This window comes from Chiloscyllium punctatum, chromosome 48, assembly GCF_047496795.1.
Source record: "Chiloscyllium punctatum isolate Juve2018m chromosome 48, sChiPun1.3, whole genome shotgun sequence".
NCBI classification, from domain to species: domain Eukaryota; kingdom Metazoa; phylum Chordata; class Chondrichthyes; order Orectolobiformes; family Hemiscylliidae; genus Chiloscyllium; species Chiloscyllium punctatum.
This window is the reverse complement of record NC_092786.1, coordinates 44,380,496-44,405,863: the sequence shown is the minus strand read 5'-3', so window position 1 is coordinate 44,405,863 and position 25,368 is coordinate 44,380,496. Positions and strand designations below refer to the sequence as shown.

At 40.2% G+C, this 25,368-nt stretch overlaps 1 protein-coding gene across 1 annotated transcript; it reads left to right on the top strand.

Annotated features, from left to right (window-relative positions):
- The first annotated feature begins 755 nt into the window (after positions 1-755).
- On the top strand, positions 756-24,289 carry cyp19a1a (cytochrome P450, family 19, subfamily A, polypeptide 1a). The gene is made up of 10 exons (XM_072565094.1): positions 756-1,084; positions 2,506-2,691; positions 2,766-2,916; positions 3,335-3,489; positions 8,031-8,222; positions 8,802-8,916; positions 10,041-10,155; positions 12,211-12,373; positions 18,991-19,232; positions 22,926-24,289. Exons 1-10 carry the CDS (start codon positions 1,009-1,011, stop codon positions 23,163-23,165), a joined length of 1,635 nt encoding a protein of 544 aa, XP_072421195.1. The 5' UTR covers positions 756-1,008; the 3' UTR covers positions 23,166-24,289.
- The last annotated feature ends 1,079 nt before the right edge of the window (positions 24,290-25,368 follow it).

Below are 25,368 nucleotides of genomic sequence, written 5' to 3'. Positions count from 1 at the left end.
GGGTCAGGGAGTCCAGAACTAGAGATCATAGGTTTAGGGTGAGAGGGGAAAGATATAAAAGAGACCTAAGGGGCAACTTTTTCACACAGAGAGTGGTACAGTTATGGAATGAGCTGCCAGACGAAGTGGTGGAGGCTAGCACAATTGCAACATTTAAAAGGCATTTGGATGGGTATATGAATAGGAATGGTTTGGAGGGATATGGGCTGGGTGCTGGCAGGTGGGACTAGATTGGGTTGGGATATCTGGTCGGCATGGACGGGTTGGACCGAAGGGTCTGGTTCCGTGCTGTACATCTCTATGACTCTATATCCTTGGGTCAAAATCCTGGATTTCAATAAACTAACAGCACAGTCCATCAAGGACAGCATAAACAGGCAATAAATGCTGGCTTTTCCAGCAACCCTCACATGAAAGAATTTTTTAAATTGGCAAGTCGAAGTGGCCCAATGTTGCTTAAGTACATCCTTAATTTTAATCTTCTTTATAACTGAATGTATTTGTTTGTCATCATAGGTGTTAATTGCCAAGCAACGCTTTGCTTTTGAACTCATGGCACTGGACAAAGTAATTCGCACAGTCCAGGTATCTCCTGATGGGGTAATTTATTACAAGGCGGGTTGCTATGGGAACTCCTGAACAGCTTCTGAAGTGAATCATTCAATTTAGTAAGATTTTGGTTTGCGTTGGAAAGCTGAGGTAAAGCAAAGCTCTCAACTGGAGCAATCAGTGGAAAAGGAACTCCAAATGGGCAGCTAATCAACTGGGAGAATGGATTTGTAAAATGCTTTTCACTGATAATTTACCAATTTAATCTTCCAATACCTGTGTTTTTATTGGAAGCATCAAACACCAGTTGAAGGGACAAGGGAAGAATGGATTTTACAAACATGTCCTTGCTGATGACAGCAGCTGTCACTAATTTCCTAGTGTTGTCTCCTGGCAACTTTGCACGTAGCAACCAAAATTAAGCCCACTATAAAAAGGGAACAGGATGAACGCAGGGTTATGAAACAAAACATTTTCAGAACAGCCGGAGCAAGATCAAGAAAGGAATATTCCCTCAAGTCCCAGACCAAAGCAGGTATGTCTGAATGACGTCTATTTCTAATTATTGTATTATATATTAAATAGATTTTACGTTGTAAATAAGAAACAATTCAATTAATAATTCATTGAGCAATAGGCTTTGAATAATTGAGTCAATCTATTAAAAGATGTTTCTGTAAGATATACATTGATTTTTTTTCATTAGTTAAAACAGGTGATTTTATAATTTTGCTCTAGTCCTTGAAATTCTAAAGGGAAAATATTTAGAGTCACATTTACACAAGTTTAAATACACGTGGGTCTTTTTTTTACTTTGGACCATGTGCGGTGCCATTCTGGCAAATTGTTTCTGAACTGTTTTAAACAAGTCACCCTGTGAGCAAAATATTTCAGCTAGAAAATAGTTTTCGGTTTCTCTATTAAGTTACTCAAGGCAGGTGTAGGAGAAGCTTGTAAATCCTAAATGAACAGACTTGAGTTGCAATTGTACTGTGCGATTGGCAGATTTTTTCTGAAAGGAAGATGCTGGGCAATTGATTGTAATAAACTTAAACCACAAGGTGACTCTACCAGTTAATGTACAAAGGAAAACTTTATACTTGGCCCGGGCCATAAAGATGGCATTTTTCATGTAGATTTGAAGCTGTTTTGGGTGCAAATAAAAAGATGGTACTGGCAGGTCAAGTGTGAGAGTCCCTCCAGGAGGTTACCTAATACTGGATTGAATGCAATGTACTTTTATCATTCAGAATATTTCTTAGTTTTTTGCACCAAAGGTTATAGTTAGACAACGTGTTGTACACTGTAATAATTACTTTATGCACGAATAACACGATGAATTGCTCACCTGGAATACAGGCAAGGGGTTTGCAAGCAGGAAACAAAAGACAGGAGGTTAATAAAAGAGGAGATAATTAGTCACCAGATTCAGTCTTTACAAAGAATTGAAAGAGATGGGAGTGCATCTGGAAATAAATTATCTAGAAGCTAAAAGAAATAAGAACTGCAGATAAAAGAAAAATATTTATGAGCAACAATCTTCTTTAATCCACCAAATTTAACAAAAAATAAAATGCACTTAATAATATTTATAGACATGTCTAATGTATTTAATATAATTATGATCAAACTCAATAGTTAGGCTGAGTTTAATGCCACTAGTGACTGTTCAAGGACAAGATTACAGATAAAAATTAGCACTGAAAAAGGCATTTTAGTTGCTTTATACCAAGGTTACTAAGAATTTTCACTTTGAAAATGTAACTTATCTCTATATTTTGACTTCATTTCCAGTACCTCCTGTCTGAACCCTCCCTATTGCCTTATAAAAATGCATCTCGTGCAAGGCAATTTAATACTGATCGACAACTGCAATACACTTCAACTGCAATACACTCCTGAACAGAAACAGCTTCAACATAATTTGCAATCTACTGTATTTCTTTCAAAATTCAGCTTATGTCGAAATGAGGCAGTTTGCCCTGGGTGATACGCTGTTGCAGATGTCAAAACCAGCCCGTCAGAATCTAACAACTGGGGTGGTGCCTGAAATGGGATCAAGGGCCACTGCTCCTCTGCTGTTTTTCCTGGGGCTGCTCTTCATTTTTGTCAAGACTTTGCAAAAGAAAGCAACTTTGCCAGGTAACAAAAAGTGCATATGTCTATTAAGCGTGTTAACAAGAGGAGCTTTCTAACTGTGCAATGTCTTTAAGCAGGTCCTTCTTTCTGTCTGGGTATTGGACCTCTCATCTCTTATGGTCGATTCTTGTGGATGGGAATTGGCAGTGCCAGCAATTACTACAACGAAAAGTACGGCCAGATAGTGAGAGTGTGGATCCATGGTGAGGAAACCCTTATTATTAGCAGGTAAATCAATTTGCAAGTTTGCAGGAAACTAATTTTCTCCCAAGCATTGCTCTGTGATACATTATCTTAATTACACTGCCACTGACGAACAGAAATATGCATTTCCCTTACATTAAAATTAAACAGCTTTTCTGTGATTTTTAGAGTTTTCTGTATTTATTGCAATGTGGAAATGGCCAGTTTTCTATTAACGCATCACCAAGGCTTGTGACATATCATTTTCCAACTCTGATTTCTTGTCTAGATCCTCTGATGTGCTTGTCTCATTTATAATTAAACTCAGACAGGTATTTTATGACTTTACTTTGAGTTTATGACTTTTCCACATTGACCTTATCCTGTGCAAATGACCAGGATTAGACAAGCTGATCACCCAGGATTAGTGATCTCATTCTTTTAATTCCGATTTGTTCTTCAGATCCTCTGCTGTGAACCATGTGATGAGGAAGGCGCACTACATATCCAGGTTTGGAAACAAACAGGCGCTGAAGTGCATTGGTATGAACGAAAATGGCATAATCTTCAACAATAATCCCTCCATTTGGAAAATGACACGTCCGTATTTTGCAAAAGGTAAGAAGCTTTCACAAAACTTGACAGAAATGTGCTCCCTCAGGTTTGTTAGTGTCTAATTCTGTTGATAAGATGCTAAATACCGAGGAATTAAGGGTAACAATGAAAATGGGCATTGTAAACTATTTGGAAATTACATTCAAATCTATACAAATTTCAATTTAGTTTCTAATTTTCTCTTAAAAGTTACCATGTCCTGGGGGCTGTCTTGTTTTACTTTGGTTTAATTTGGACTAATTTGTTTACTTGTTTTACCTAAAAGAGGATTCAAATCTATATAAAGCAGAGTCAGCTAGGAGGTGACTGAGATTTATAGTGAGTACTTGGTTGAAATAAAACTTTCTCTGGAAAGTCTACGTCTGCACTTTATCTGAAAGTATTTATCTTCTAGTGTACAACAAGTCTGTCCCGAAGGACTCAACTGTGGGTATGATTTGATGCATACACTTCAGAGATCCATCCATAAAGGTACATGGAATTAACTGCACTGAAACTAGAAATTCTCCATCTTAATTAAAGTGCAATCTTCACTCAACTGTCGACTGAACATAACGAGAGTGTGTAGCAAAGTGTCATTGTCAACTGCCTCTTGGAGTGATAATTACAAGCCACTCAATTGTGTCAACCACTACAAAAAGTATCTACCACTACATGGTTCAATATGAAGATTCACTATTACCGTGGGCGGCACAGTGGTTAGCACTGCTGCCTCACAGCGCCAGAAACCTGGGTTCAATTCCCGCCTCAGGCGACTGACTGTGTGGAGTTTGCACATTCTCCCCGTGTCTGTGTGGGTTTCCTCCGGGGGCTCCGGTTTCCTCCCACAGTCCAAAGATGTGCAGGTCAGGTGAATTGGCCATGCTAAATTGCCCGTAGTGTTAGGTAAGGGGTAGATGTAGGGGTATGGGTGGGTTGCGCTTCGGCGGGTCGGTGTGGACTTGTTGGGCCGAAGGGCCTGTTTCCACACTGTAAGTAATCTAATCTAATCTTCAACCAACTAAGAACCAGTTAACTAATAGAAAACAGAGAGCTGGTACAAGAGGAACAATGTCAGGATAGCAATCCATAAATAATGGTGTGCTGCAGGAACCAGTGTTGGGCCTACAATTAATTATTTTATATATATTCATGACTTGGATAAAGGAAGTGAATGTACGAATGCCTAGTTCGCAGAAAGCTAAACAAAAAGATGGAAGGCAATTTGTGAGGATGGCACAAAGAGACTGCAGAGGGATATCGGCAGTTTAAATGACTGTGCAAAACTAGTCAGATGAAATCTAATGTCGGAAAATGTGACATTATTCACTTTGGCAGGAATAATACAAGAGATGAAATCTATTTAAATAGAGAAAAAATACATAAATATTTTAGGAAAGACAATGGCATTGGAGGTACTCCAGAGACTTTCTTAGGTCAATCTGCATACTTTTCATGAGAGAAATTGAGTAACTTGTACTCATTGGAATTTAAACGATTGACAGACAATCTTACTGAAACATAAGATTCTAAGGGGTCTTGACTCAGTAGATGCCAAAAGGGTTATTTCCCCCTGTGGGAGCGTCTGGAACCAGAGCGCCTAATCTCAGAAGAAGGAGGCATCCAGTTAGAAGAGAGCAGAGGAGAAATGTTTTCTCTCAGAGGGTGGTAAATCTGGAACTCTGCTACAGAAGACTGTCATAGAGTCATAGAGTCATATAGATATACAGCATGGAAACAGACCAACTCATGCCGACCAGATATCCAGTCTCGTCTATCCTTTCCAATGACAGAGAACTTTAAATCAGATCTTAACTGGCTCAACAAAGCATCAGAGACAAACACTTGATCTGGCTGCTGCACCAGAATGAGAAAATCAAACTTTGATGTGATCTGAGAGTGAGACTCAATAAACTGCAGCTGTAAGGATGAGGTGGTTGTGGGACAGGGTGTCATCAGTCTTGACTCTTGGTCATTGTTTTCATGTATACATTATGTGTTCCTCAGAGTATGCTATCCATATTTAGCAAAGAGAAACGCTGTTCGTGTCAATTTCCCTGCAGTTTGACTTAGAAAACTGAATGGCAATAGATGTCTGCACATGCCATGCACCTCCAGCTGATCATGAACAAGTTACCTATTTTTATAGTGAGAGACAAGGGCCAGAACATAAAGCTGCAAAGTGGCTTGCTTGTGTTTTGTTTTAAGTCAGTGGAACCTTCCCATTTTTGATTCCAGGGTGGTTTTTAACTATATTGTCTAAAGAGAACAAGATTCATAAGTTGAACAAGAATCTTTTTTACTTTAGATTCTTGTTGTTGTGGATCGGTGATGAATTTACTGTGCTTGTTTTCCTATTGCAAACGATTGATTTCATTCAATTACAAGTTAACTAAGGCAGAATTTCACTGTTCATCACAACTCATAGTCTATGCCCTTCCAGTGTACAAAGTTAAAAATCACACAACACCAGGTTATAGTCCAACAGGTTTAATTGGAAGCACACTGGCTTTCAGCCCTCCACTACCACCTGATGAAGGAGCGACGCCCCGAAAGCTAGTGTGCTTCCAATTAAACCTGTTGGACTATAACCTGGTGTTGTGTGATTTTTAACTTTGTACACCCCAGTCCAACACCAGCATCTCCAAATCACTTCCAGTGAGATTTGGAGATGCTCACAGACCTATACCCCTGTAGACTCACACTCAGAGACATACACACACTCTCTCACAGACACCTATAACCTACCCCCTCCCCCAACACACACACACACACACACAAGTTTGTGAGGTGAATCTGTACTTGCAGAATTACCTTTTACTTTGCTCAAAAACTGCATGAATCCATGTAAGATTCTGTAAATCTGTTTTTTAGATTAGAATCAGTCTGACCATTGTGGCACTGACAGTCTCACACAGGGAAGCTCACAGCTTCAATATGTTATCTGGGCCAACATGACACCAATTGTTAAAGTTCACTTGAGAACGTAACTTTTAAAAAAGTTTTGCAATTTACATATGAAAGAACTGAAACCAACATGGTCATTCTAACAGATGAGAGACTTAACAAACAATCCAGGTCTTTTTCAATATATAATTTCAGTTACATCACACTGTAAGCTTTTGCAACAAATTCTGTGTCTTACAATCTTATTCTCCACAACCCCCTGATGAAACAGCAGCTCTCCGAAAGCTAGTGCTTCCAATTAAACCTGTTGGACTATAACTTGGTGTTGTGTAATTTTTTACTTTGCATTTCCAGTTGTAGTTCTTGACCCATTAATTGTTCCCCAGACTGCAACCTCAGAGAATAGACCATCAGTCACTAAATCCCTCAGCTCTAATGCATCTATTCCACTTTGCTGCATTCACAAGCTCTTCAAAGGAAACGCTTTTCCTTAAAGTCCTGATCTCTCCATTCAAAAGGAATTGAGATGCTCTCAAGACACACAAGCAGAAAGCCCTTCACTTTACCACCTCTCTTCATTTCTGAAGACCTCATAACTCCATTTCTCTCTTTGTATATGTGCTCAGACCTGCTCCTCTCTTTGGCACTTCCCGGTTTTATTTCAGATTTCTAGTGCAGCCTCTTATTTACTTCTCAAATATAATTTATGTTTTTTGAAATAGAAATCCTCCATCAGCAGGCCTGGAAGCATCTAGGGAGAGAAATCAGAGTTAACGTTTCAGGTCCAGTGACTCTTCCTCAGATGGTAACTAGGAAAAGGTTGGTTTAGATGCAGAAGACAGGAGGGGATTGGGGAGAGGAGTAGTTGATAGATGAAGGTAGAGCCCCAAGAGAGAGCAGAACAGTTGGACAGACAAAGAAGTGGATAATGTCAGCCTGGGAGAATGAATGGCTATTAGTGGACAACCAGTGGTTAACAATGGGTATGTGGACTAGCAAACCATGTGATAACAAGGCCTGGTGTGTGTGGATTGCGCGAAGGACATGGGAGAAGATGCCTCAAGGCCTAAAGTTGTTGAATTTGATATTGTGTCCAGAAGGCTGCAGTGCTCCTAAGCAGTAAATGAGGTGCTGTTCTTCCAGCTTGTACTGAGCTTTGCTGGAGCACTGCAGCAAGCCTGAGACAGAGAAGTGAGCCAGGAAACAAGGTAGTGTGTTGAAGTGCTACTAATTGTCCACTAAGTGCTACTAAGAGTAAAGCAATTTACTCTTCCAGGCTGATCGTTTCCCATTCCTTTGTCTATCCAACTGTTCTTCTCTCTCTTTGGACTTTATCTGCACCTATTGTTTCTCCTTATCCCCTCTCCCACCCTATCTTCTGGATATAAAAGCCATCTTTTCCGAGCAACCATCAGTTCTGAGGAAGTGTCACTGAACCAGAAATGTTAACTCTGATTTCTCTCCACGATGCTGCCAAACCTACTGAGCCTTTCCAACAATTTCTGTTTCTGTTTCTGATGTGCAGCATCCACAATTCTGTCGGTTTTTATTCTTCATCAGGACTGAACTCTTTCTCCACATTGAATTACAATTAAAATGATGCGTGGTTTTATAGTCATTGTGTACAATGTAGGATTCGTTGTGTGCATCTGTTTCAGCCTTGACTGGTCCAGGTCTTCAGAGGACTCTCGCTGTGAGTGTGGAATCGACTCGTAATCACTTGGATAAATTACTGGGGAGTAACAGCACCACAACTACCAGCACTACAGCCTGTGTGGATATACTGCTGTTCCTGAGAGCAATCACACTAGACATTTCCAACAGGCTATTTCTCAGAGTGCCAATGCACGGTAATTCGAATTTCTATCCTGTTTAAAGCAGTCAACTGGAGTATGAGTAGTTATAATAATTAATATACAGCTTCAAATAACCCAATGCTGAATTTGTCTATGTTGTCTAAATGAGTTAGAATTCACTTTGACACATCCAATGCCAATACTATTGTTATCCAAATAGCAGCCAATCTGGCATTGACAATAAAAACATTAGTTACAAACACACTGTCATCTTCACACAAAATCCATCTGTACCATTTTCATTCATTAATGTATTTGCTTTATTCATGAACTTGCTGACACACAATGTCATTATAAATGTTCAGGGACCTCATGTTCTACTGACACATTAATCAGGGATACAAATTGTAATTCATGGAAATCTGAAGCATCAATGAGCAGGATTGGATTCGACTTATTTTTTTTAATAAACAGCAAGACAATTTATGACCTCTTGCCAGGCACTTTCACATATTTGCATATTGAGGGGCCATGGCTTCAAATACACATTCAAATTCAAAATTGCAGCATTAACGGTGTGTTTCTGAGGAAAAGGAGACATCGCACATTTGACATTTTATCTTGTCTTTGTAGAGGGCCAAATTGTGTCTAAAATTCAGAAGTATTTCGACACGTGGCAAACGCTCTTGCTCAAGCCAGACATTTTCTTCAAATTCAAGTGGATATATAAAAAATATGAAAAAGCTGCGTGAGTATTATTCGACTTACCTTTATAAGATTAGATAACTTACAGTGTGGAAACAGGCACTTTAGCCCAACAAGTTCACACCAACCCTCCAAAGAGCAACCCACCCAGACCCATTCCCCTACATTTACCCCTTCACCTAACGCTACGGGCAATTTAGCTTGGCCAATTCACCTAACCTGCACATATTTGGACTGTGGGAGGAACCCCAGGCAGATACGGGGAGAATATGTAAACTCCACACAGACAGTTGCCTGAGGGGGGAATTGACCCCGGGTCTCTGACGCTGTGGGGCAGCAGTGCTAACCACTGTGCCACCCATATATATAGGACTCATTGCTTAGGGTGACTGTAGCTTGGAAGACAGCTTCATGATAAGCAAAAATGTCTTCAATATTGCAGCCCTTCAAAATAATGAAACCTATCCCACATTTTAAAAAAATATTTGTAAACTATATGAACCATTAGATTGGAGTGAGTGGTCACCATCATAAAATGGACGTGGAGGAACAATTCAGGGCAGATGAGGAAGCAGCAAGGTTTCAGGATGTTGAAGTTGGAATCTTAAAACCTCGTTATAAATTTAGAACCAAATGTACCATCAAATCTCTACTGCATGTATCCTTATCTTTGGGCATGTTATTTTCTGGCTAATTACTGCAAGCATTCACTCTTTTCCAATCCTGTAGCCATCATTTGCAAGGCTTGTAGCTCAGGTTGAGATTTAGGGTGTAGGTTTGCTCGCTGAGCTGTAGGCCCATGGGTGTGCCGTTGGTTTGTTTGTAGACCTATGGGATCTCCGCTATCAGGATTCATAGCAGAAGCAGTGATGCAAAGACTAGAACAAACAGCCCTACCAACCATCAAACCAAAAATCTGGGTCCGCTACGTAGATGACCCATTTGTCATCACAAAACAAAACAAGATAGAAGAGACATTTAACATCATCAACAACACCCTCACAGGTATAAAGTTCACCAAGGAGGAAGAAACCGACATCCTAAAACTGTAGCCATCTCTTGACAAGACAGCATTTCTTGTGTAAACTTACCTAATATTTGCTACCTCCGAGTAAATGTTCATGTGCACAACATTACTTTGAGCTGTGATGTGTTCTGTACTTCTAGCCAGGATCTACAAGATGCAGTGGAAGAACTGCTGCTGAAGAAGCAACAAGAACTGCAAGAAGCTGAAAAACTGCAAGACATCACTGACTTTGCGACTGACCTGATTTTTGCACAGGTAATTGCATCTATGAAAATAGCAATTCAAAAGAGTTCACATTGTTTTTTTCAAGGATATCTTGGTGTTTATCAATATAGTCATTACATTGATACCACATTGTCTGAATGTCTGTTTCAGAACATTTTTGACTTGAATTCTAGTGCATAAAATTTCTTTGAATTTCTGAATTTCTTCCAAAATTCTATCGAGTCTGGAACAGTGTCTACATTGGAGGGCTTCAAATGTGATGTCACCATTTAAAAAAGGGAGGAAAGGGGGGAAAAATCAGATCAGGAAAAACAGGCCTAGCCTAACATCAGTATTGAGTAAATGCTGGAGCCTATTGTCTCAATGCTGCTCCTTTAACAAGGTTATGTTGTCCTTGGCTTTTTTTCAGAGAGGTTGTAAAAGACACAGATTAAGAAAAGTCTAAGTTGAAAGGCTTTAGGGTCAATTTCATTATAGCTAATAGATACAGCCTCAGGCAAAAGACTTTTAAGTTTTAAAAAAAATCTCTTATACAATGAAAGGGGAGTGGCCAGTTCTCTCAGCTCAGCTTCCATCTCATTTGGTTTAGGTTTAGCACAGTAGAGTTGAAAAGAAGTTGGACCCAAGGAAGCAGGTCCATGCTGATCTCTCTCTGCCTTCTCTCCTGTAAGACCCTGTGTTTGATTTTACCTTTTGTGCCAAAAAATGTTTATGGGGATTGTTGCAAGTTTTGGGAATGGCATCACCACGTTGGAATGATCTGTTGGGTTTTTGGATAGGTTAAGTTATTTGGTATTCTGTTCTCTTTCGTTTGTGTTTCATTTGGTAATTTTGTAAGTAAATTCTGTTTCGTTTCAAGCTAAGTGGTTTGACCAACTGCATCCCTCCTGGAATATCTTCATTACACCCACTTAAAATAGCTAGCAAACTCTAGCAAAGTTAGAGTTTGGGCTGCTTTCTTGAAATGTTTTGAGGGGTCTTGCCTGGTCCAAACACTGTTGTAAAAATGTGATAACAGAACATTTGGAAAGCATTAAACAAAGGCAGCTGGGGTTTTTGCAAAGCAAATTGTGCTTGTCAAGCAGTCAATGAAAGTAGATGTGCCTGTGCAGCAAGCAATTCAGAATCTAGAACTAGGAGACACAATCTCAGGATACGGGATAAATTACTTGGGACTGAAATAATGAAAGGTTGATCAAAGTGTCGAATTCTACACTACAGCAGGCTGTGGAGGCAAAGTCACAATATCGGCGAGAAAATGACAAGCCTAACCTTAACATAAATGCTGTCACTTAATTTGTACTTGAAAATCTGCACAATTTTTGTCTACATCTGACTGTCCTCTAGGCCTCATCAATCTGATTCAAAATGAATACTGTCTCAAGGCACTTTGTGAAATGACATAAAAATCAGCAAAGAAAGACTCGCTTAAAAGACAAAATGTTTAAAGTTCATAAAAGTTGTCACATACCTTAGAGCAATGATGTGCAAGGACACCCATGACAGGAAATAGTAGAATAAGAATATCATTAACTAGCGGCCTTGAGGTAATAACATTTACTAAAGGTTAAGGGCTAAGAATCTGTCCTATTTCAGAAAAATGTGTGCTGACCAATAAGCCTGTGAGCAAATATGGTTTAAAAAAAAAGAAGTTTGCTTGTTCCTACATTCAAAAATGATTGGAAATATGTCCATGGCATGATATCTGCATGCTGAGCTTGTACTGCTGATTCTGAAGTCTACGCTCAATCCTGGCCCCTCATGACACAGGTAGAAGCCAGTAGTCTGCCTTGATGATAATGTCAGAGGAAAGGTAACAGCACAACAAAGTAAGAATCAAATGGAAATCCAAATGCAAATGTATTATTTTTAGCAAAAAAAAGTGAAAAAATGTATTATTTGTTCAACTTTAGTGAACCATTTATGATTTATTTGTGAGGTAGGCAATCACCCTTCTTCTATATTTGTATTTTTGTGTATCTCTCACCTGAGGATTGTGCATTCCTTGGTTTTGGCCTGTCATGTTTGTTAATATAAAGCTCATATCAATGCCAGGATAACAGTTGCCTTTCTGCTGTTCTGTAGACGCATGGGAAACTGACTGCAGAGAATGTGAGGCAGAGTGTGTTGGAAATTCTAATAGCAGGACCAGACACAATGTCTGTCAGCATCTTTTTTATGCTAATGCTTATTGCCCAACACCCTGAAGTGGAAAAGAAAATAGTTGAAGAGATTCAAGAAGTTACAGGTATGATATAGAGAAAAAGTTTAAAGCAATAAGTGCGGATTGACTTTCTTAGTTTAACTCATCATTGTTTGAACCTTGTTTTTGGATTTAATTGTTCAATTGCCATTCCTGTCCTTTGACCTGCCACCTCAAATGACTATAATGTCCCGCTTGATCATTTGTAAAACTGTTTCCTCTTGCCATCTTTACGGCTCCTCAAACTAGCTTCCACTGCACCCACAGCATTGTTCAAATTATCAAATGACATCGATGCACCTAGGACGCTGTCTCCATTGTTATAGATAGAATTAGATAGAATCCCTACAGTGTGGAAATAGGCCATTCAGCCCAACAAGTCCACACTAAACCTGAGAAGAGTAACCCACCCAGACCCATTCCCTTACCCTATATTTCCCCTGACTAATGCACCTAAGCTACATACCTCTGGACACTATAGGCAATTTAGCATGAATAATTCACCCAACCTGAACATCTTTGGACTGTTAGTCCAGCTCCCAGTAGCTCAGTTGGCTAGATGCTAGTTTGCCATGCAGACTGATGCTAATAGCAACTTCCTGCACTGGCTGAGGTTACCATGAAGGCCTCTCCTTCTCAACCTCTCCCCTTGCTTGAGGCATGGTGACCATTAGGTTAAGCCACCACCAGTCATCTGTCTTATTGGAGAGAGAGGTTGCCCTATAATCTGGTAAGACTGTTGTTATTTCGTGTTTCATTGCACCAATGTAATTGTTATGTCTGAGTCTCAGCTAAAATGCAGCAGAACTGGGAGAGAACACAAGCTAATGCAGGAGAAGCAGACAAATTTGTCAGAGATGTAGAACAAACTGATTCAAGATTGGAGGACTCAATACACTCCAGGTCCAGTACATTCCAAGTCTGCTGGATATACACACAAATGTCATCACTCCAGCCATTGAAATTCAGCATCTAAAGCAATGCAACAGGATAGTGATAGACTTTGGCCTCTCTCCAGGTGCCCTCTTCTCACAAAGGGACTGGGAGGTGCAGCCAGAGGAGGAACCATCCATAGGCCCACTGACGTTTCCCCTCGGGATACTCCAGAACTGGTCAGGCCTTCCACCTCCACCCTGCCCTCAGCCCCCTTTCAGCCCTATGGAAATTCAAACTGAGGAAGGTGCACCTGCCTTTGGGAAAGACACACTCAGCACGTTTGGGCCCTCCAGCCACTAATGCTGCTGAGATGACCCAACCAAAACTCTAAGGCCAATAGGTACCACTTTTGGGTGAACTCCATCCAGCTCAGCTGTGAGCCTAACACTGCAGTGAGCCCAGTGGGAGGGAACAAAGGTGGCCCAAGTGAAACTCCATTGTCAATATGTTCACTGTTCAATATCAGTGTGAGCAAATATCACTCTTGTTGCAAATACAAGAATGAACGGAGTAGCTATCCTTAGTGCTATACAGTGTTTTATAGCCCAAAGTGTGAAGTGAGCAGCTCCTGCACCACATGCAGGCTAACAGACCTTGGAAAGTGCTTGTCCCCAAGTGTTAAAGGTAGCAATCTTTCAACATCACAATACATTTCCTATGTCTCACAGCCATTATTGCGATCGATTCCTGATGCTGCATGATGTACTCAAGGGATCCTGGGCATGGATTTGGACTCCAAACAGTACATCAATGCATAAGGTTCACATCCAACAGTTTGTGCTCCAAAGCAATGCATTAAAGTGTAAAACCATCATGCAAGTAAATTAGACTTGCACCATGAGGGTACACTGAGGATAGTACATGCCTGATCCCAATATTTATGGAAGAGGGGATGCAGGTAGTCCCTGACCATTGAGGGTGATTGACATGATACTGACTTGTGTCCAAGATCAGGGGCATAAGTCACCAGGTAACCATTCTGACTTCCATGCTGTAAATTACCACTGTCCAGTTTCTATCTGGCGGAGGGTGGGGGCAGGGGAATGGGAAGCTGCACATCAGTAAAGTGAGATGTACTAATAATGAGGTGTTAATGTCTGCAAATGGATGCTGATAGACTTCTAACCAACCAGGAGTGAGATTTATGTCTCACCACTCAACACTTGGTTGTAAAGTGGGACCTTTCTTTTTCTCAACATTCAGAAGAAGCCCCTTAAGTTGATCTCACATTATTTTCCCACCTTTTTCACGAAGTCCTTCTGTAACTGAGAAGATGCTGCCTTTAATTTCTCCAAATTGACAAACAATGGCATAATCTTAAGAAATTAAGGACAACTCAGAGTTTTAATTTTGCAATTTCATAAATAAAACATTAGATGGTGATGGTCTGGTATTGTCACTGGACTAGTAAGTTATTTTGAGTGCACCAGAAATAATGAGCTCACAATTCACTACAGCAGCCGTGGTGGAATTTTAAATTCTCGTAACAAGTCTGAAATACAGAGCTGGTAACATCAATATTACCATAAAACATCATTGATTGCCATGAAAGCTCACTTGATTCGCTAATATCCTATAGGGGAGGAAATCTACTGACTCTATCTGACCTGACCTACATGTGACTCTGGAACTACAGCAATGTGATTGACTCTTAATTGGCTTCTGAAATGGCCGAGAAAGACATTCAGTCCATTCAAACAAATGCCAACATTTCCAGCATTGCCCACATCCCACAAAAGAGTAAAGAAATAAAAGGTGGTTTACGATGCCTGAGACCCTGACCAATATTATTGGATTGGTCTTGTTAAGGACTCAAGCTGCTAAATAATGCAAAAGGAACAGCTAGAGTTTTCTGGGTCACCATCAAGGTTGGCAAGGATCCAAGGAATGGTTGCAGATTGGACCTGTTCTGTACCCATGCACCAGCATGGAGAATCGAAACTGGAGGAACTGCCGCACTAGCTCACAGCATAATTTAGATTAGATTAGATTAGATTACTTACAGTGTGGAAACAGGCCCTTCGGCCCAACAAGTCCACACCAATCCACCGAAGCGCAACCCACCCAGACCCATTCCCCTACATTTACTCCTTCAACTAACGCTATGGGCAATTTAGCATGGCCAATTCACCTAACCTGCACATTTTTGTACTGTGGGAGGAAACCGGAGCACCTGTTTTTCACAGTTCCTTCTCTAAGGGTGAAGCCAAAGAATCTGCATTCTGCAGTAGGGCTGTCCAGCCCTCCTCATCACATGACTCCCTCTGTTACTATCACATGTGATAGTGAGCAATGCCTTTATGAGTTTATTTGTCCACTCAGATTGACCAGTGCAAAATCTAACATTTTTGTCTTCTGTCATTGTAGGGGGATTGACTCAGACAGATATTTTGTTTCAACTTTCATGCATTGCAAACCTGCTGAGTATCTGTTTGGCTAGCCAACAGACCTTCGATGCTACACTGTCAAAAGATGCTATCAGTGTTTTTATGAAGAACAAAGCTACAATCTATGTTAACAAATGGTTCAAATTCTATAATGTCTAATAGTTTAAGAGAGCAACATAAATGCCTACTTGTTTATTTAAAGAACGATAAATATTGGGACAATGGCATCGTGTTTAGAATGCCAATTCAGTGTCTTTTTGGTGACAGTGATGCTAGCGCACTTCCTGATGGCACTGTTCTGTAATCTTGTTTCTGTACACAGTGTCCTCATGTCCTTGGTTTTGCCAAAGCAATTTGCTGCAGAGTTAAAGCTATGATTCCATTTAACTTAGAATCGCATCTTGCCATTAAATGACAATGAAGCAAAGTCCCAATGTAATTCAATTTGGTTTAATTGCTCTTAATTTCCAATGAATAGCTTGTGAGGAGGACCTTAATTCAGTAGCACAGCTGTACTTTCAGATCTCATTGGTGTGACTCCTTCAAACAAATATTCCATCAGTTTTAGCATAGATTGATTTCACTTCAGTGTGTTTTTGTCCCCTTCATATTGTGCAGTGGGCACCATTTGTAGAAGAATGGAAGGGACCTCTCTGAGGTGCCTGTACTAAAATGAGTTGAAAGGATGCACTTGAGGGTTTATTTATTTGGAAGAGTGGAGAAGCATTTATTGTTCAACCTCAAGATTTCCGTCATCCATTGGCTTCAGTTGACACAGTGCGAATGGTTGAGATACCACGAGGAATATGTCTCTCAGGGCAGCAGTACAGTATCTGAGGTCCTGCTTAGGAACCCTGCAGCTTTCAGAACGTAATATCAAGTTCAATAATTTTAGAACCTGAACACCTTTTCTCTATCTCCTTTACCCACCTCCACACCCCAGGCCCTGTCATGACTTGGTTTCAGCACACTCATTTTTACCCACCTACCCACCTCTATCAACTCCATTATCATTTTCTATTCCACCCAGGCTTACTATCATTCCCCGCTTTGTCTGCCTAATTATCATTCTCCCTCTCTAGGTTCCATCTCCACCTGTCCACTTACTCTTTTCTTCCTCCCCCCTCACCATGTCATTAGCATAGATTATCACCTTTACTGAGCTACTAACAGTTCTGAAGAAAGGTAATTGGATTCGAAAAGTAACCGCTGTTTTCTCTCTACAAATGCAACCAGACCTGCTGAGTTTCACCAGCAATTTCTGGTTTCGGTTCAGTGTTTGGACAGTCGTATGATTCGAATGGTCACGGTCACACGCAGCTGTTCCACCTGTGAAACAAGTGGCTGCATCCTTTCCCAATGCTTCCTGAAGCAGTTAGAGGGTTCTCCAAAATTCCCAAGGAAGGTTGAAACCTGGAGCCTTACTGCTCGGGTCAGATTGAAACCTGGGGCCTTACCGTTCAGGTCAGATTGATGCTGTTTATAGTCAGTAAGGAGGTGCACCATCAAGCAGTGGGACCATCATCAGTTTCTAGAGGTTGTTTCAGTAGGACTTGGCGATTACAGAGCAGTGTGTGAGGTTTTGTTGAGATAATGTGTCACTAGTTGTGACTCATTAGCTGTTAGTAGGTGCTAGACTTTGAGGTGGAAGTTATCCTGTGCACATCAGTTTGCACAGGGAGCCACTCAAATTGTGTGGGTCTCATCATCCCAGAAACAATTCATACAACTTGCTGGAGTTGGTGACTGGAGTCTGTGTGACAACTCCTGAGTCTGGACAAACAGCTCCATTGTTGACAGACCAGGGCCTCTGAAGCAGTAACTTCCAAATAGAATTAAATTCCAAATAATATTAAAGTGAGCTTTCCCACTTGAAAACCTACAAACTAATGTTGTCAATAAGGTGACTAGATCCTGGGCACCAGATTCCCAGTCCAAGCAATAAAATGAATTAGAAAATACTTCAGAATGACTGATGGCAATGCTCACTGTGTATTCCCCCCTTAGGTAATTAGCAGAACTTTCTTTCATCCTCTGGAACTTCCAGCATGTCTTCCACTTTTAGATTCACTGCATTCCCCCATTATATCATTCATTATTCCCCCCAATATTACAGTTAATAGGTCTCCTATTATTTCATCAACTACTCCCCCTACACTTCCCCCACAGTTTAATCCCTCGCTATTATGCTGGCCATACTTGCATTCCCATTATTGACTGGTTACAAAAAAAACAAACTTACCAACAATATAGCAGCTTTTACAACCACAAAGTGTCCCAAAGTGTTTTACCTGAAATTAAGTACTGATATAGGAAGCACAGCAACCAATTTAGACACAGCAAACTTCCACAAACAGGAATGTGCTCTCAATGTTGTTTGAGGGATAAATATTGGTTACGACAGTGGGAAAGACTGCCCTATCCTTCTTCAAAATGGTACATTGTATATTTAAGTCCATCTGAGAGAGCAGACTTGGTTTAACATTTTGTCTGAAAGGCAGCACCATCAATAATGTAGCACTCACCTTGTACTGCCCTGAACCATCAGCCTTGAGCCCAAAACCTTTTGGCGCAGAGGCCAAAGTGCGACTCAGTGAGCCACAGCTGACACTATAGTGTTACCACTTCAAAGGGGAACTCAGATACCTTTGTAGCAAACTGTTGGCGATCATAGGTATCTGAGAGGGGAAAGTGAGGACAGTAGATATTGGAGATCAGAGTCAAAGAGTGTGGTGCTGGCAAAGCACAGTGAGTTAGGCAGCGTCCGAGGAGCAGGAGAGTCGACATTTTGGGCATAAACTCTTCACTTTTTGATGCAGATAGCTGAGACACTGCTATCCACCACTGCTGGCATTGTGCTGGATGTTACAGCAACAATCTGGGATATTGGGTCGGTTCACTGTCATCAATTCCTCTTCTGGCTATTTGTCTGTGTTACTGATACCCAATAGGGAAGGATGACAACATGAAGTATTAGGCAGTGGATATGCTCTATCTTGACAAATGACAAATAGGTTTCTTTCTATTATTTAGCAGCTAGCGCCATTACATCTGAGATACATGATGGTCTCTTGTGACACTGATGACTCTTTAAACAATCCTTTATATCCTGATAGTCGGAGTCTATCTTGTGATGTTAATTAACCATTTCAGAACAGAGCTGTCTTAAACAACAAACGAGTTCTGAATCACAGGGATATGTCATCTGACCATTCTCTAAGTGCCAATGATGCAAAATCAAGGGGAACTGGAATTATTGTTTTCTGTTAACGTGTTACTTCATAACAGCATCAGAAATCAGATGGTCAGCTGGGTTTTTTCTTCCCTTCTTGTTTTTAGGGGAACGGGAGGTACAGAACAGTGATCTACAGCTACTGAAGACTGTGGAGAATTTTATTTATGAGAGTATGAGGTATCAGCCCGTGGTGGACTTCACTATGCGCAAGGCTCTTAAAGATGATGTGATCGATGGCTACCCAGTTAAAAAAGGCACCAATATTATCCTTAACCTGGGCCGTATGCACAAAGATGAATTCTTTCTCAAGCCAAATGAGTTCAACCTGGAAAATTTTGCACAAAATGTGAGTTGCTGAAAATTGAGCTTTATATCTAACATACAGTTCAAGCTTCATGAAGGCAGTTAAAAGACAATATTCATTGTATAAGGTGATCTTTATGTGGCAACATGCTGTCATTTCTCTGTTCATTACAGCATGTATTGTTGTTTTCACTAATTCATGCTTACTTGATGCTCTGAGTCAGCAAAGCCAACATATAGAGGGTAACATTTTTAGAGTAGCTTCCTATAGCTATCTCAAGCTGACCTCCATCTTCTCAATGCCAACTACAGAGGGCAATGAATGATAGGGTGATCTTGTGGTAGAGTGTGCATTGTTGCTGGCTTTATGGCAGAAGCTCATTGTTCAAGTCTCACTCCAGGAGTTGTTGGCTACAGAAGGTATATTCATAACACAGCCACCTTGCAAATCCTCTCCATACACCAATGACAGATGGTAAGAGTAGGAATGCCTCCTGGTCAGCCATGCTTGATGGGATGGTCATCTTTGATGGGCCCAGGAAGAAGGGCTCATGCCTGAAACGTGGATTCTCCTGCTCCTTGGATGCTGCCTGACCTGCTGCGCTTTTCCAGGAACACATTTTCAGCTCTGGTAGTCTTTGATATCAGACTCGCAATCTGTAGTTGAACCTCGCAATGAAAACAAAGGAAGCATGTGTATGTGGAGCGATTATAACAGGGTCATTCAGCTGGACCTCATAAAACATGAGTTCCCTGTTTGAGGCTGTTAACCTGGTCCAATCAGGGAGCCCTGGCTGACAGATAAGAAGATGAGTGTCAGAGGTTCTGTTCACTCTGAGAGCTGGCTCTGGGGGAGCTAGATCAGTGTCAAGGATTCTGCATGTGTAAATAAAGGGAAACTTGGTGACAGGATACCAGCTTCTGTAGAGTTATTTCAGTATGTCTATCTGAAAAGTCATTCAAGACAAGACTGTCTCAAAAGCAAAGAATAAATGCTGATCTTACCAATAATGCTTACATTTCATAAATGAAAAATGTTCTGTCAGACTCAGTGCTGATCCAGTGCAGTCTGGCTGGAGTGGAATTCTATTTATTGAACAGAGGCTTTACAGATTTCAACAAAGACCATAACGTTTCGCCTGATTTACTAAAAGCATTTTTGGCCAGACTTCTAAACAAAGCTGGTTGCTGCTTTCTTTAACGCTGCGTGAGCAGGTGGTGTAAATATTTTGCCTGACTCAGATGTGAGTGAAAATTGTGCTTGCTGAAAGTGACATACAAGAGCTGCGTCAATGTAGAGATTCAGCACAGTCAGTTCTTGTTTGTCATTTCTCAACTTTGTTGGGTTCAATTCTAACAGTCACCAGTCCTCAAGGCCTGCGAAACAAATATACTCCCTCAGTTAACAGGTGCCTTCTGTCTTGTGTCATCCATCTTTTACACAGTCGGCCTGCAGATAGATAAAACCTGCACCTGTGCCAGTCAACATTTTTGTGAACATTTATGAGTTAGCGTATGTTACAGCAAGAACAGGTTTGATTCAGTCAGATCATTTTTAACCTCCTTCCCAAGCATAAAGGAAGCAGTCAAGTGAGTGCTCTGTAAACACTACTTGAGAACTAACACAGACATTCAGGGTGTTGCACAGAAACCCTTACATGTATACATGGAGGGATATTACCAACAGGGAGGAGAAACTACAAACCTCAGAGTCCCTTTCTTTTAAGTGAAATTCAGGAACCTCAATACAGTTTCATGAATTGTTACTCGTAACCAGAGTCACCATTTGACTCAAACTGATCTTAATATTGGGAGCCCGATTGTTGAATGTTTGTATTATTGAATGGTGCAGTAGGCCTGAGGAGCTGAGTATGTGGATATGTTTGTAGGAACATAAATCAGAGCTGCCATATTAAAATAAATTGCAATTGCATAATACTCTTATTAAGTTTTTGTTTCAAAAATCTGGTTGAAAAATCTGTCTTGAGCCATTAAACTCATCTCTTGGATTTAAAAGGGAGCAGAACCTCACTTAGATCTTCTCGAATATGATTGGAGTCACATAGCATTATTACTATGTTTTGTACGTACATAGTATGGCATTCATCAACCTTTTCATCAGAGTTACAGCAAAGTCAAATCATAGGTATTTCAACAAGAACATTTTTCCCCAAAAAATGTCCGTTCTTTTTTGCTTCTCTTTCTTTTTTAACGACTTAGAGAGGTTTCATTTGGTTGACCTTTACCCCAAGGAATCAAGCAGAGGCCTAAGATCCCAATTTCTATGCAAGCAGCATGCACAAGGTTTCATTAGCATGGTGCAGAGTGACTGGAGGGAAATCATCCAAATTAAATGTGCCATCTTTTCATAAAAGTTGTTGTTTAGATACAAATGTAATAGTGAGGACCAGCAAACTGTATGATTATGAAGAAGATCACAGGTAAGCCTCCACCTGATGATGAAGGACATAGTGTTGTCAGCAACGATTCCCAGACAATAACCAGGAGCAGAAACTCTTGTTAATTTATCCTTCCCCAACTGTGATGTTCCTACTGTCACTCAATGAATTTAGCTTTTTAGTATAGACTAAGGATCAAACCTGAGGTCGAACTGGTTCACTTCTCCCTCAAATCAAACACACTGTACTTTCAACTTTTAGCCTTCTGTCAGACTTTGAACAAGTCATTGGGAGTAGGGATGCCAATTGTCAGTTATATAAACTAAAGGATACAATTCCAAAAGAGGTATAGAAACAGAGTGACCATGTGGGTGTGTACATACGTCTGTGGTGAAGAATGCAAGTCAGACTGAGAAATTAGTTTACAAGTCATACAATATCCTGGCTGTGAGAGATAGAGGCATAAAGTACAAAAGGAATGTTGTTCTGAAAAATCTTTGGTTTGGCCTCAACTCATATGCCATACTCAATTCTGGGCACCACAATTTTAAGAAGGATGTGAAGGATTTGGAGACGGGTCAGAGAAGTTTCACCAAGAATACTTCCAAGTTTGAGGAACTTCAGACACTTGGAGAATCGGTTGAAGAAGCTGGAACTTCTCTCCTTAAAAAAGAGAAGTTTGAGATGAGATTTGACAGAAATATCAAAAATGAGGAGGTTCTAGACAGACTAGATGAAGGGAAACTTTTCCTATTGGGAGAAGGATTGAGAACTAAAGGACACAGATTTAAGATAATTGGTGAAAGTGACATGAAGCAAAATATTTTTACCCACTGACTTCCACCTGAATGGGAAATAGGAGCAAAGGGAAGCAGATCAACACTTGACAGGAAACCTTTGGGTGGCCACGGATAAGGTTGGAGACATGGAGCCAGCTTGTTCAGAAAGTCAACACAGACTCGATGGGCTGAATGTCCTCCTGTGCTGAAACCATTTTATGTCTCTTGGCAGTCTTGCCTGCCAAGAGCAGACAATAGACATCCAGGCATAAGCAATGAGATGGGGCCTCAGAGGTAAAGCATATGAAGCTATCTTGGAACTTGTTCATCATCTGAAAGTCAACAAGGGCCAGGCTAGAACTTCAGAAATTTCTCTGGATCATCTTGCAGTCCAAAGATTTCATCAAATCTCATTGAATATTTTGTCTAGATAGTGGCAATGATTGGAATTAAACTTCTTATGAACTGACATAACCATAATTATTTATCTATAAATTATATCCTGCTCCTACCCATCTATATCAGTGTAAAATAGCTCTAATTCTCCTGTATTTGTAGGTTCCTCATCGCTACTTCCAGCCATTTGGCTGTGGCCCTCGGTCCTGTGTGGGAAAATATATCGCCATGGTGATGATGAAAGGTATCTTGGTGACCATGCTGAAGAGGTACAGAGTGCACTCACATAATGGAACAACATTAGAAAATCTCAAAAATAATCATGACTTGTCCTACCACCCCAATGAGTCAAACTCGCTTCCCCGAATGACCTTTACCCCAAGGAATCAAGCAGAGGCCTAAGATCCCAATTTCTATGCAAGCAGCATGCGTAAGGTTTCATTAGCATGGTGCAGAGTGACTGGAGGGAAATCATCCAAATTAAATGTGCCATCTTTTCTTAAAAGTTGAACCAAAGTGCTGGTTATCATTAGGATTCAAATCTTTGTGATAAAAAGATTTTTTTTTTCCTTCTTTAGATCCACTGGTATTACTGTTCTAGGGATAGTTTTGCAATCATGGATTATCATTTTTAAGTTGTAGCTTCCACCAGGACCTTCAACCCACTCCAGGTCTCATCTCGACCACAGGGGGCAGCAATCTGGGAGTGGGCGAGATGTAAGGAGGATGAAATCAGCACAAGTGGCAAGTCAGAGAGTATGATTGATTATTTCTGTTGAGAGACCTGTCAGGGTTCGCCATGCTGTCTTTCCAGCAGAAAGAAGAAGTATACTGTGTGCACTGGAGAATGAAGATTCAGGGAAGAGGGAAATGTGGTAATGGAATTAAAAAGAATATTATTTTCAAAGTTCAGAATCTGTTCCTTATTTTACCAGTCCTATATGGAATTGTACTTTACAAACACTATGGCAATTAATATTAAATTGATAGATGTAGAAGAGAATACTGTATAGACAAATAGAAACAAAACCTTCTCAACTTTACTTAATGCATGACTGAAGGGGAGACAGAGAAAAATTAAACTTTCTAGGAGAGAATGATAATGTAGGTGATAGTAAAGATAAAGAAAAATGAGCATTGTCAATTCTGTTTTGGGGAGAGGGATTTGAGTTCTATTCTGCAATAAGGAAAGGATGTGAATTCTATTCTCTGAGGGTAGGTTCCTCTGTGTGCTGAGCATGCCAGAATCATATACCTTCCACATTTGTAAATGGGCTCCATAGAGAGTAGAGAAAACCTATCTATGTGGTCAGGCTCCAGGGTAGCTGGAGGTGACACTCTCAGACTTTCTGTGCATGGAACATTTTCAAAATGTTTATACTTTAAAGACTGAAGCATTCTTAAGAAAGCTCCCTAATTAGGAAGTGGCAGAATATTTTTCATAATGCACAGAGATGTTATAAACATGGATGTATAATGTACTCTTTTACAGACTTTATAGCTTTGTACATGTTTTTACATTTTGGGCCAGAGAAATTATTATTAAAATGTTCAGTATTCAGAGCACTGTCAGCACCTTCTTCACTGGCACAGAATGCCAAGTATCCATTTTGATGAAGCTACAATAAAGTTGTTGTTGTGGCTTGGCTTACGATCTTTTCTCTCATATTGTAAACAAACACTGAACCATGGTGAAACATTGTAATTATTTACAAGCAAAATGGTGCTTCAAGGCAATACTAGCACTTTACCTTCTGACCTGTTCAGTCACCAAATGGAAGGTAATTCTGTCCCATTCTGCATGGCTCCTATAGGATTGAAGCAAAGTAAAACGAGTCTGGAAGGAGGGTTGCGGGTGTAATATGATGCCAAATATTATTGACAGTACATTTATTGGCATTATTGAAATGCTAATTTGATTGAAAACTTACCATTTACCCCATTATTGTTAACTGAGTTATTCACATTCTAGTTATAAACAATTGTAAAGTGAAAACGATTTCAAAACTAAAACTAGTGATAAGACCTAACTGTTCAGATGTGCCCAGACTTTTTGTGCCCTTCAGATAAAGACCTACACAACAGTTGCTGGGCACTGCAGTTAATTCATGACTACTTATGTAATTACAGACAAGCTCCAATCTACTGGAGCTTCAGATTTTAATGTCTGGATTGATAATTTTAAATGAAATCCTGGGGGTGATTAGTGATGAAGAAGTACATCGGCTTGGCCTCAACTGTACGCTATTAATTTCAGTCCATTAGAATGAAAACTGAGCTTGCAGACATGAGTGTATATTACTGTGTACACACAAGTGTGTATATATAGCACTTTTCATAACCTCAAGGAGTCCCCAAAGTTTCTTGCAGCCAATAAAGAATTTTAAAATCATAATCGCTGTTGTAATGTAGAAGCAGCAAGGTGCTACAAACAATAATGTCATCATTACTGGATATAATTAGAATTATATATTGGGTAAGGGATAAATCATGGCCAGAGCATTGGAGGCAACTCTTTTGTTCAACTTCAGAATTATACCTTGGATTCTTTTATGTTCGTGTAACACCGCAGTTTATTATTCTTTCCCAGTGCTTGGATCTCCAA

Coding starts and splice junctions, on each gene's coding strand:
- cyp19a1a (XM_072565094.1), top strand. CDS start 1,009: ATGAAACAAAACATTTTCAGAACAGCCGGAGCAAGATCAAGAAAGGAA. Junction 1,085..2,505: donor CAAGTCCCAGACCAAAGCAG/GTATGTCTGAAT, acceptor TTCAAAATTCAG/CTTATGTCGAAATGAGGCAG. Junction 3,490..8,030: donor ACGTCCGTATTTTGCAAAAG/GTAAGAAGCTTT, acceptor CATCTGTTTCAG/CCTTGACTGGTCCAGGTCTT.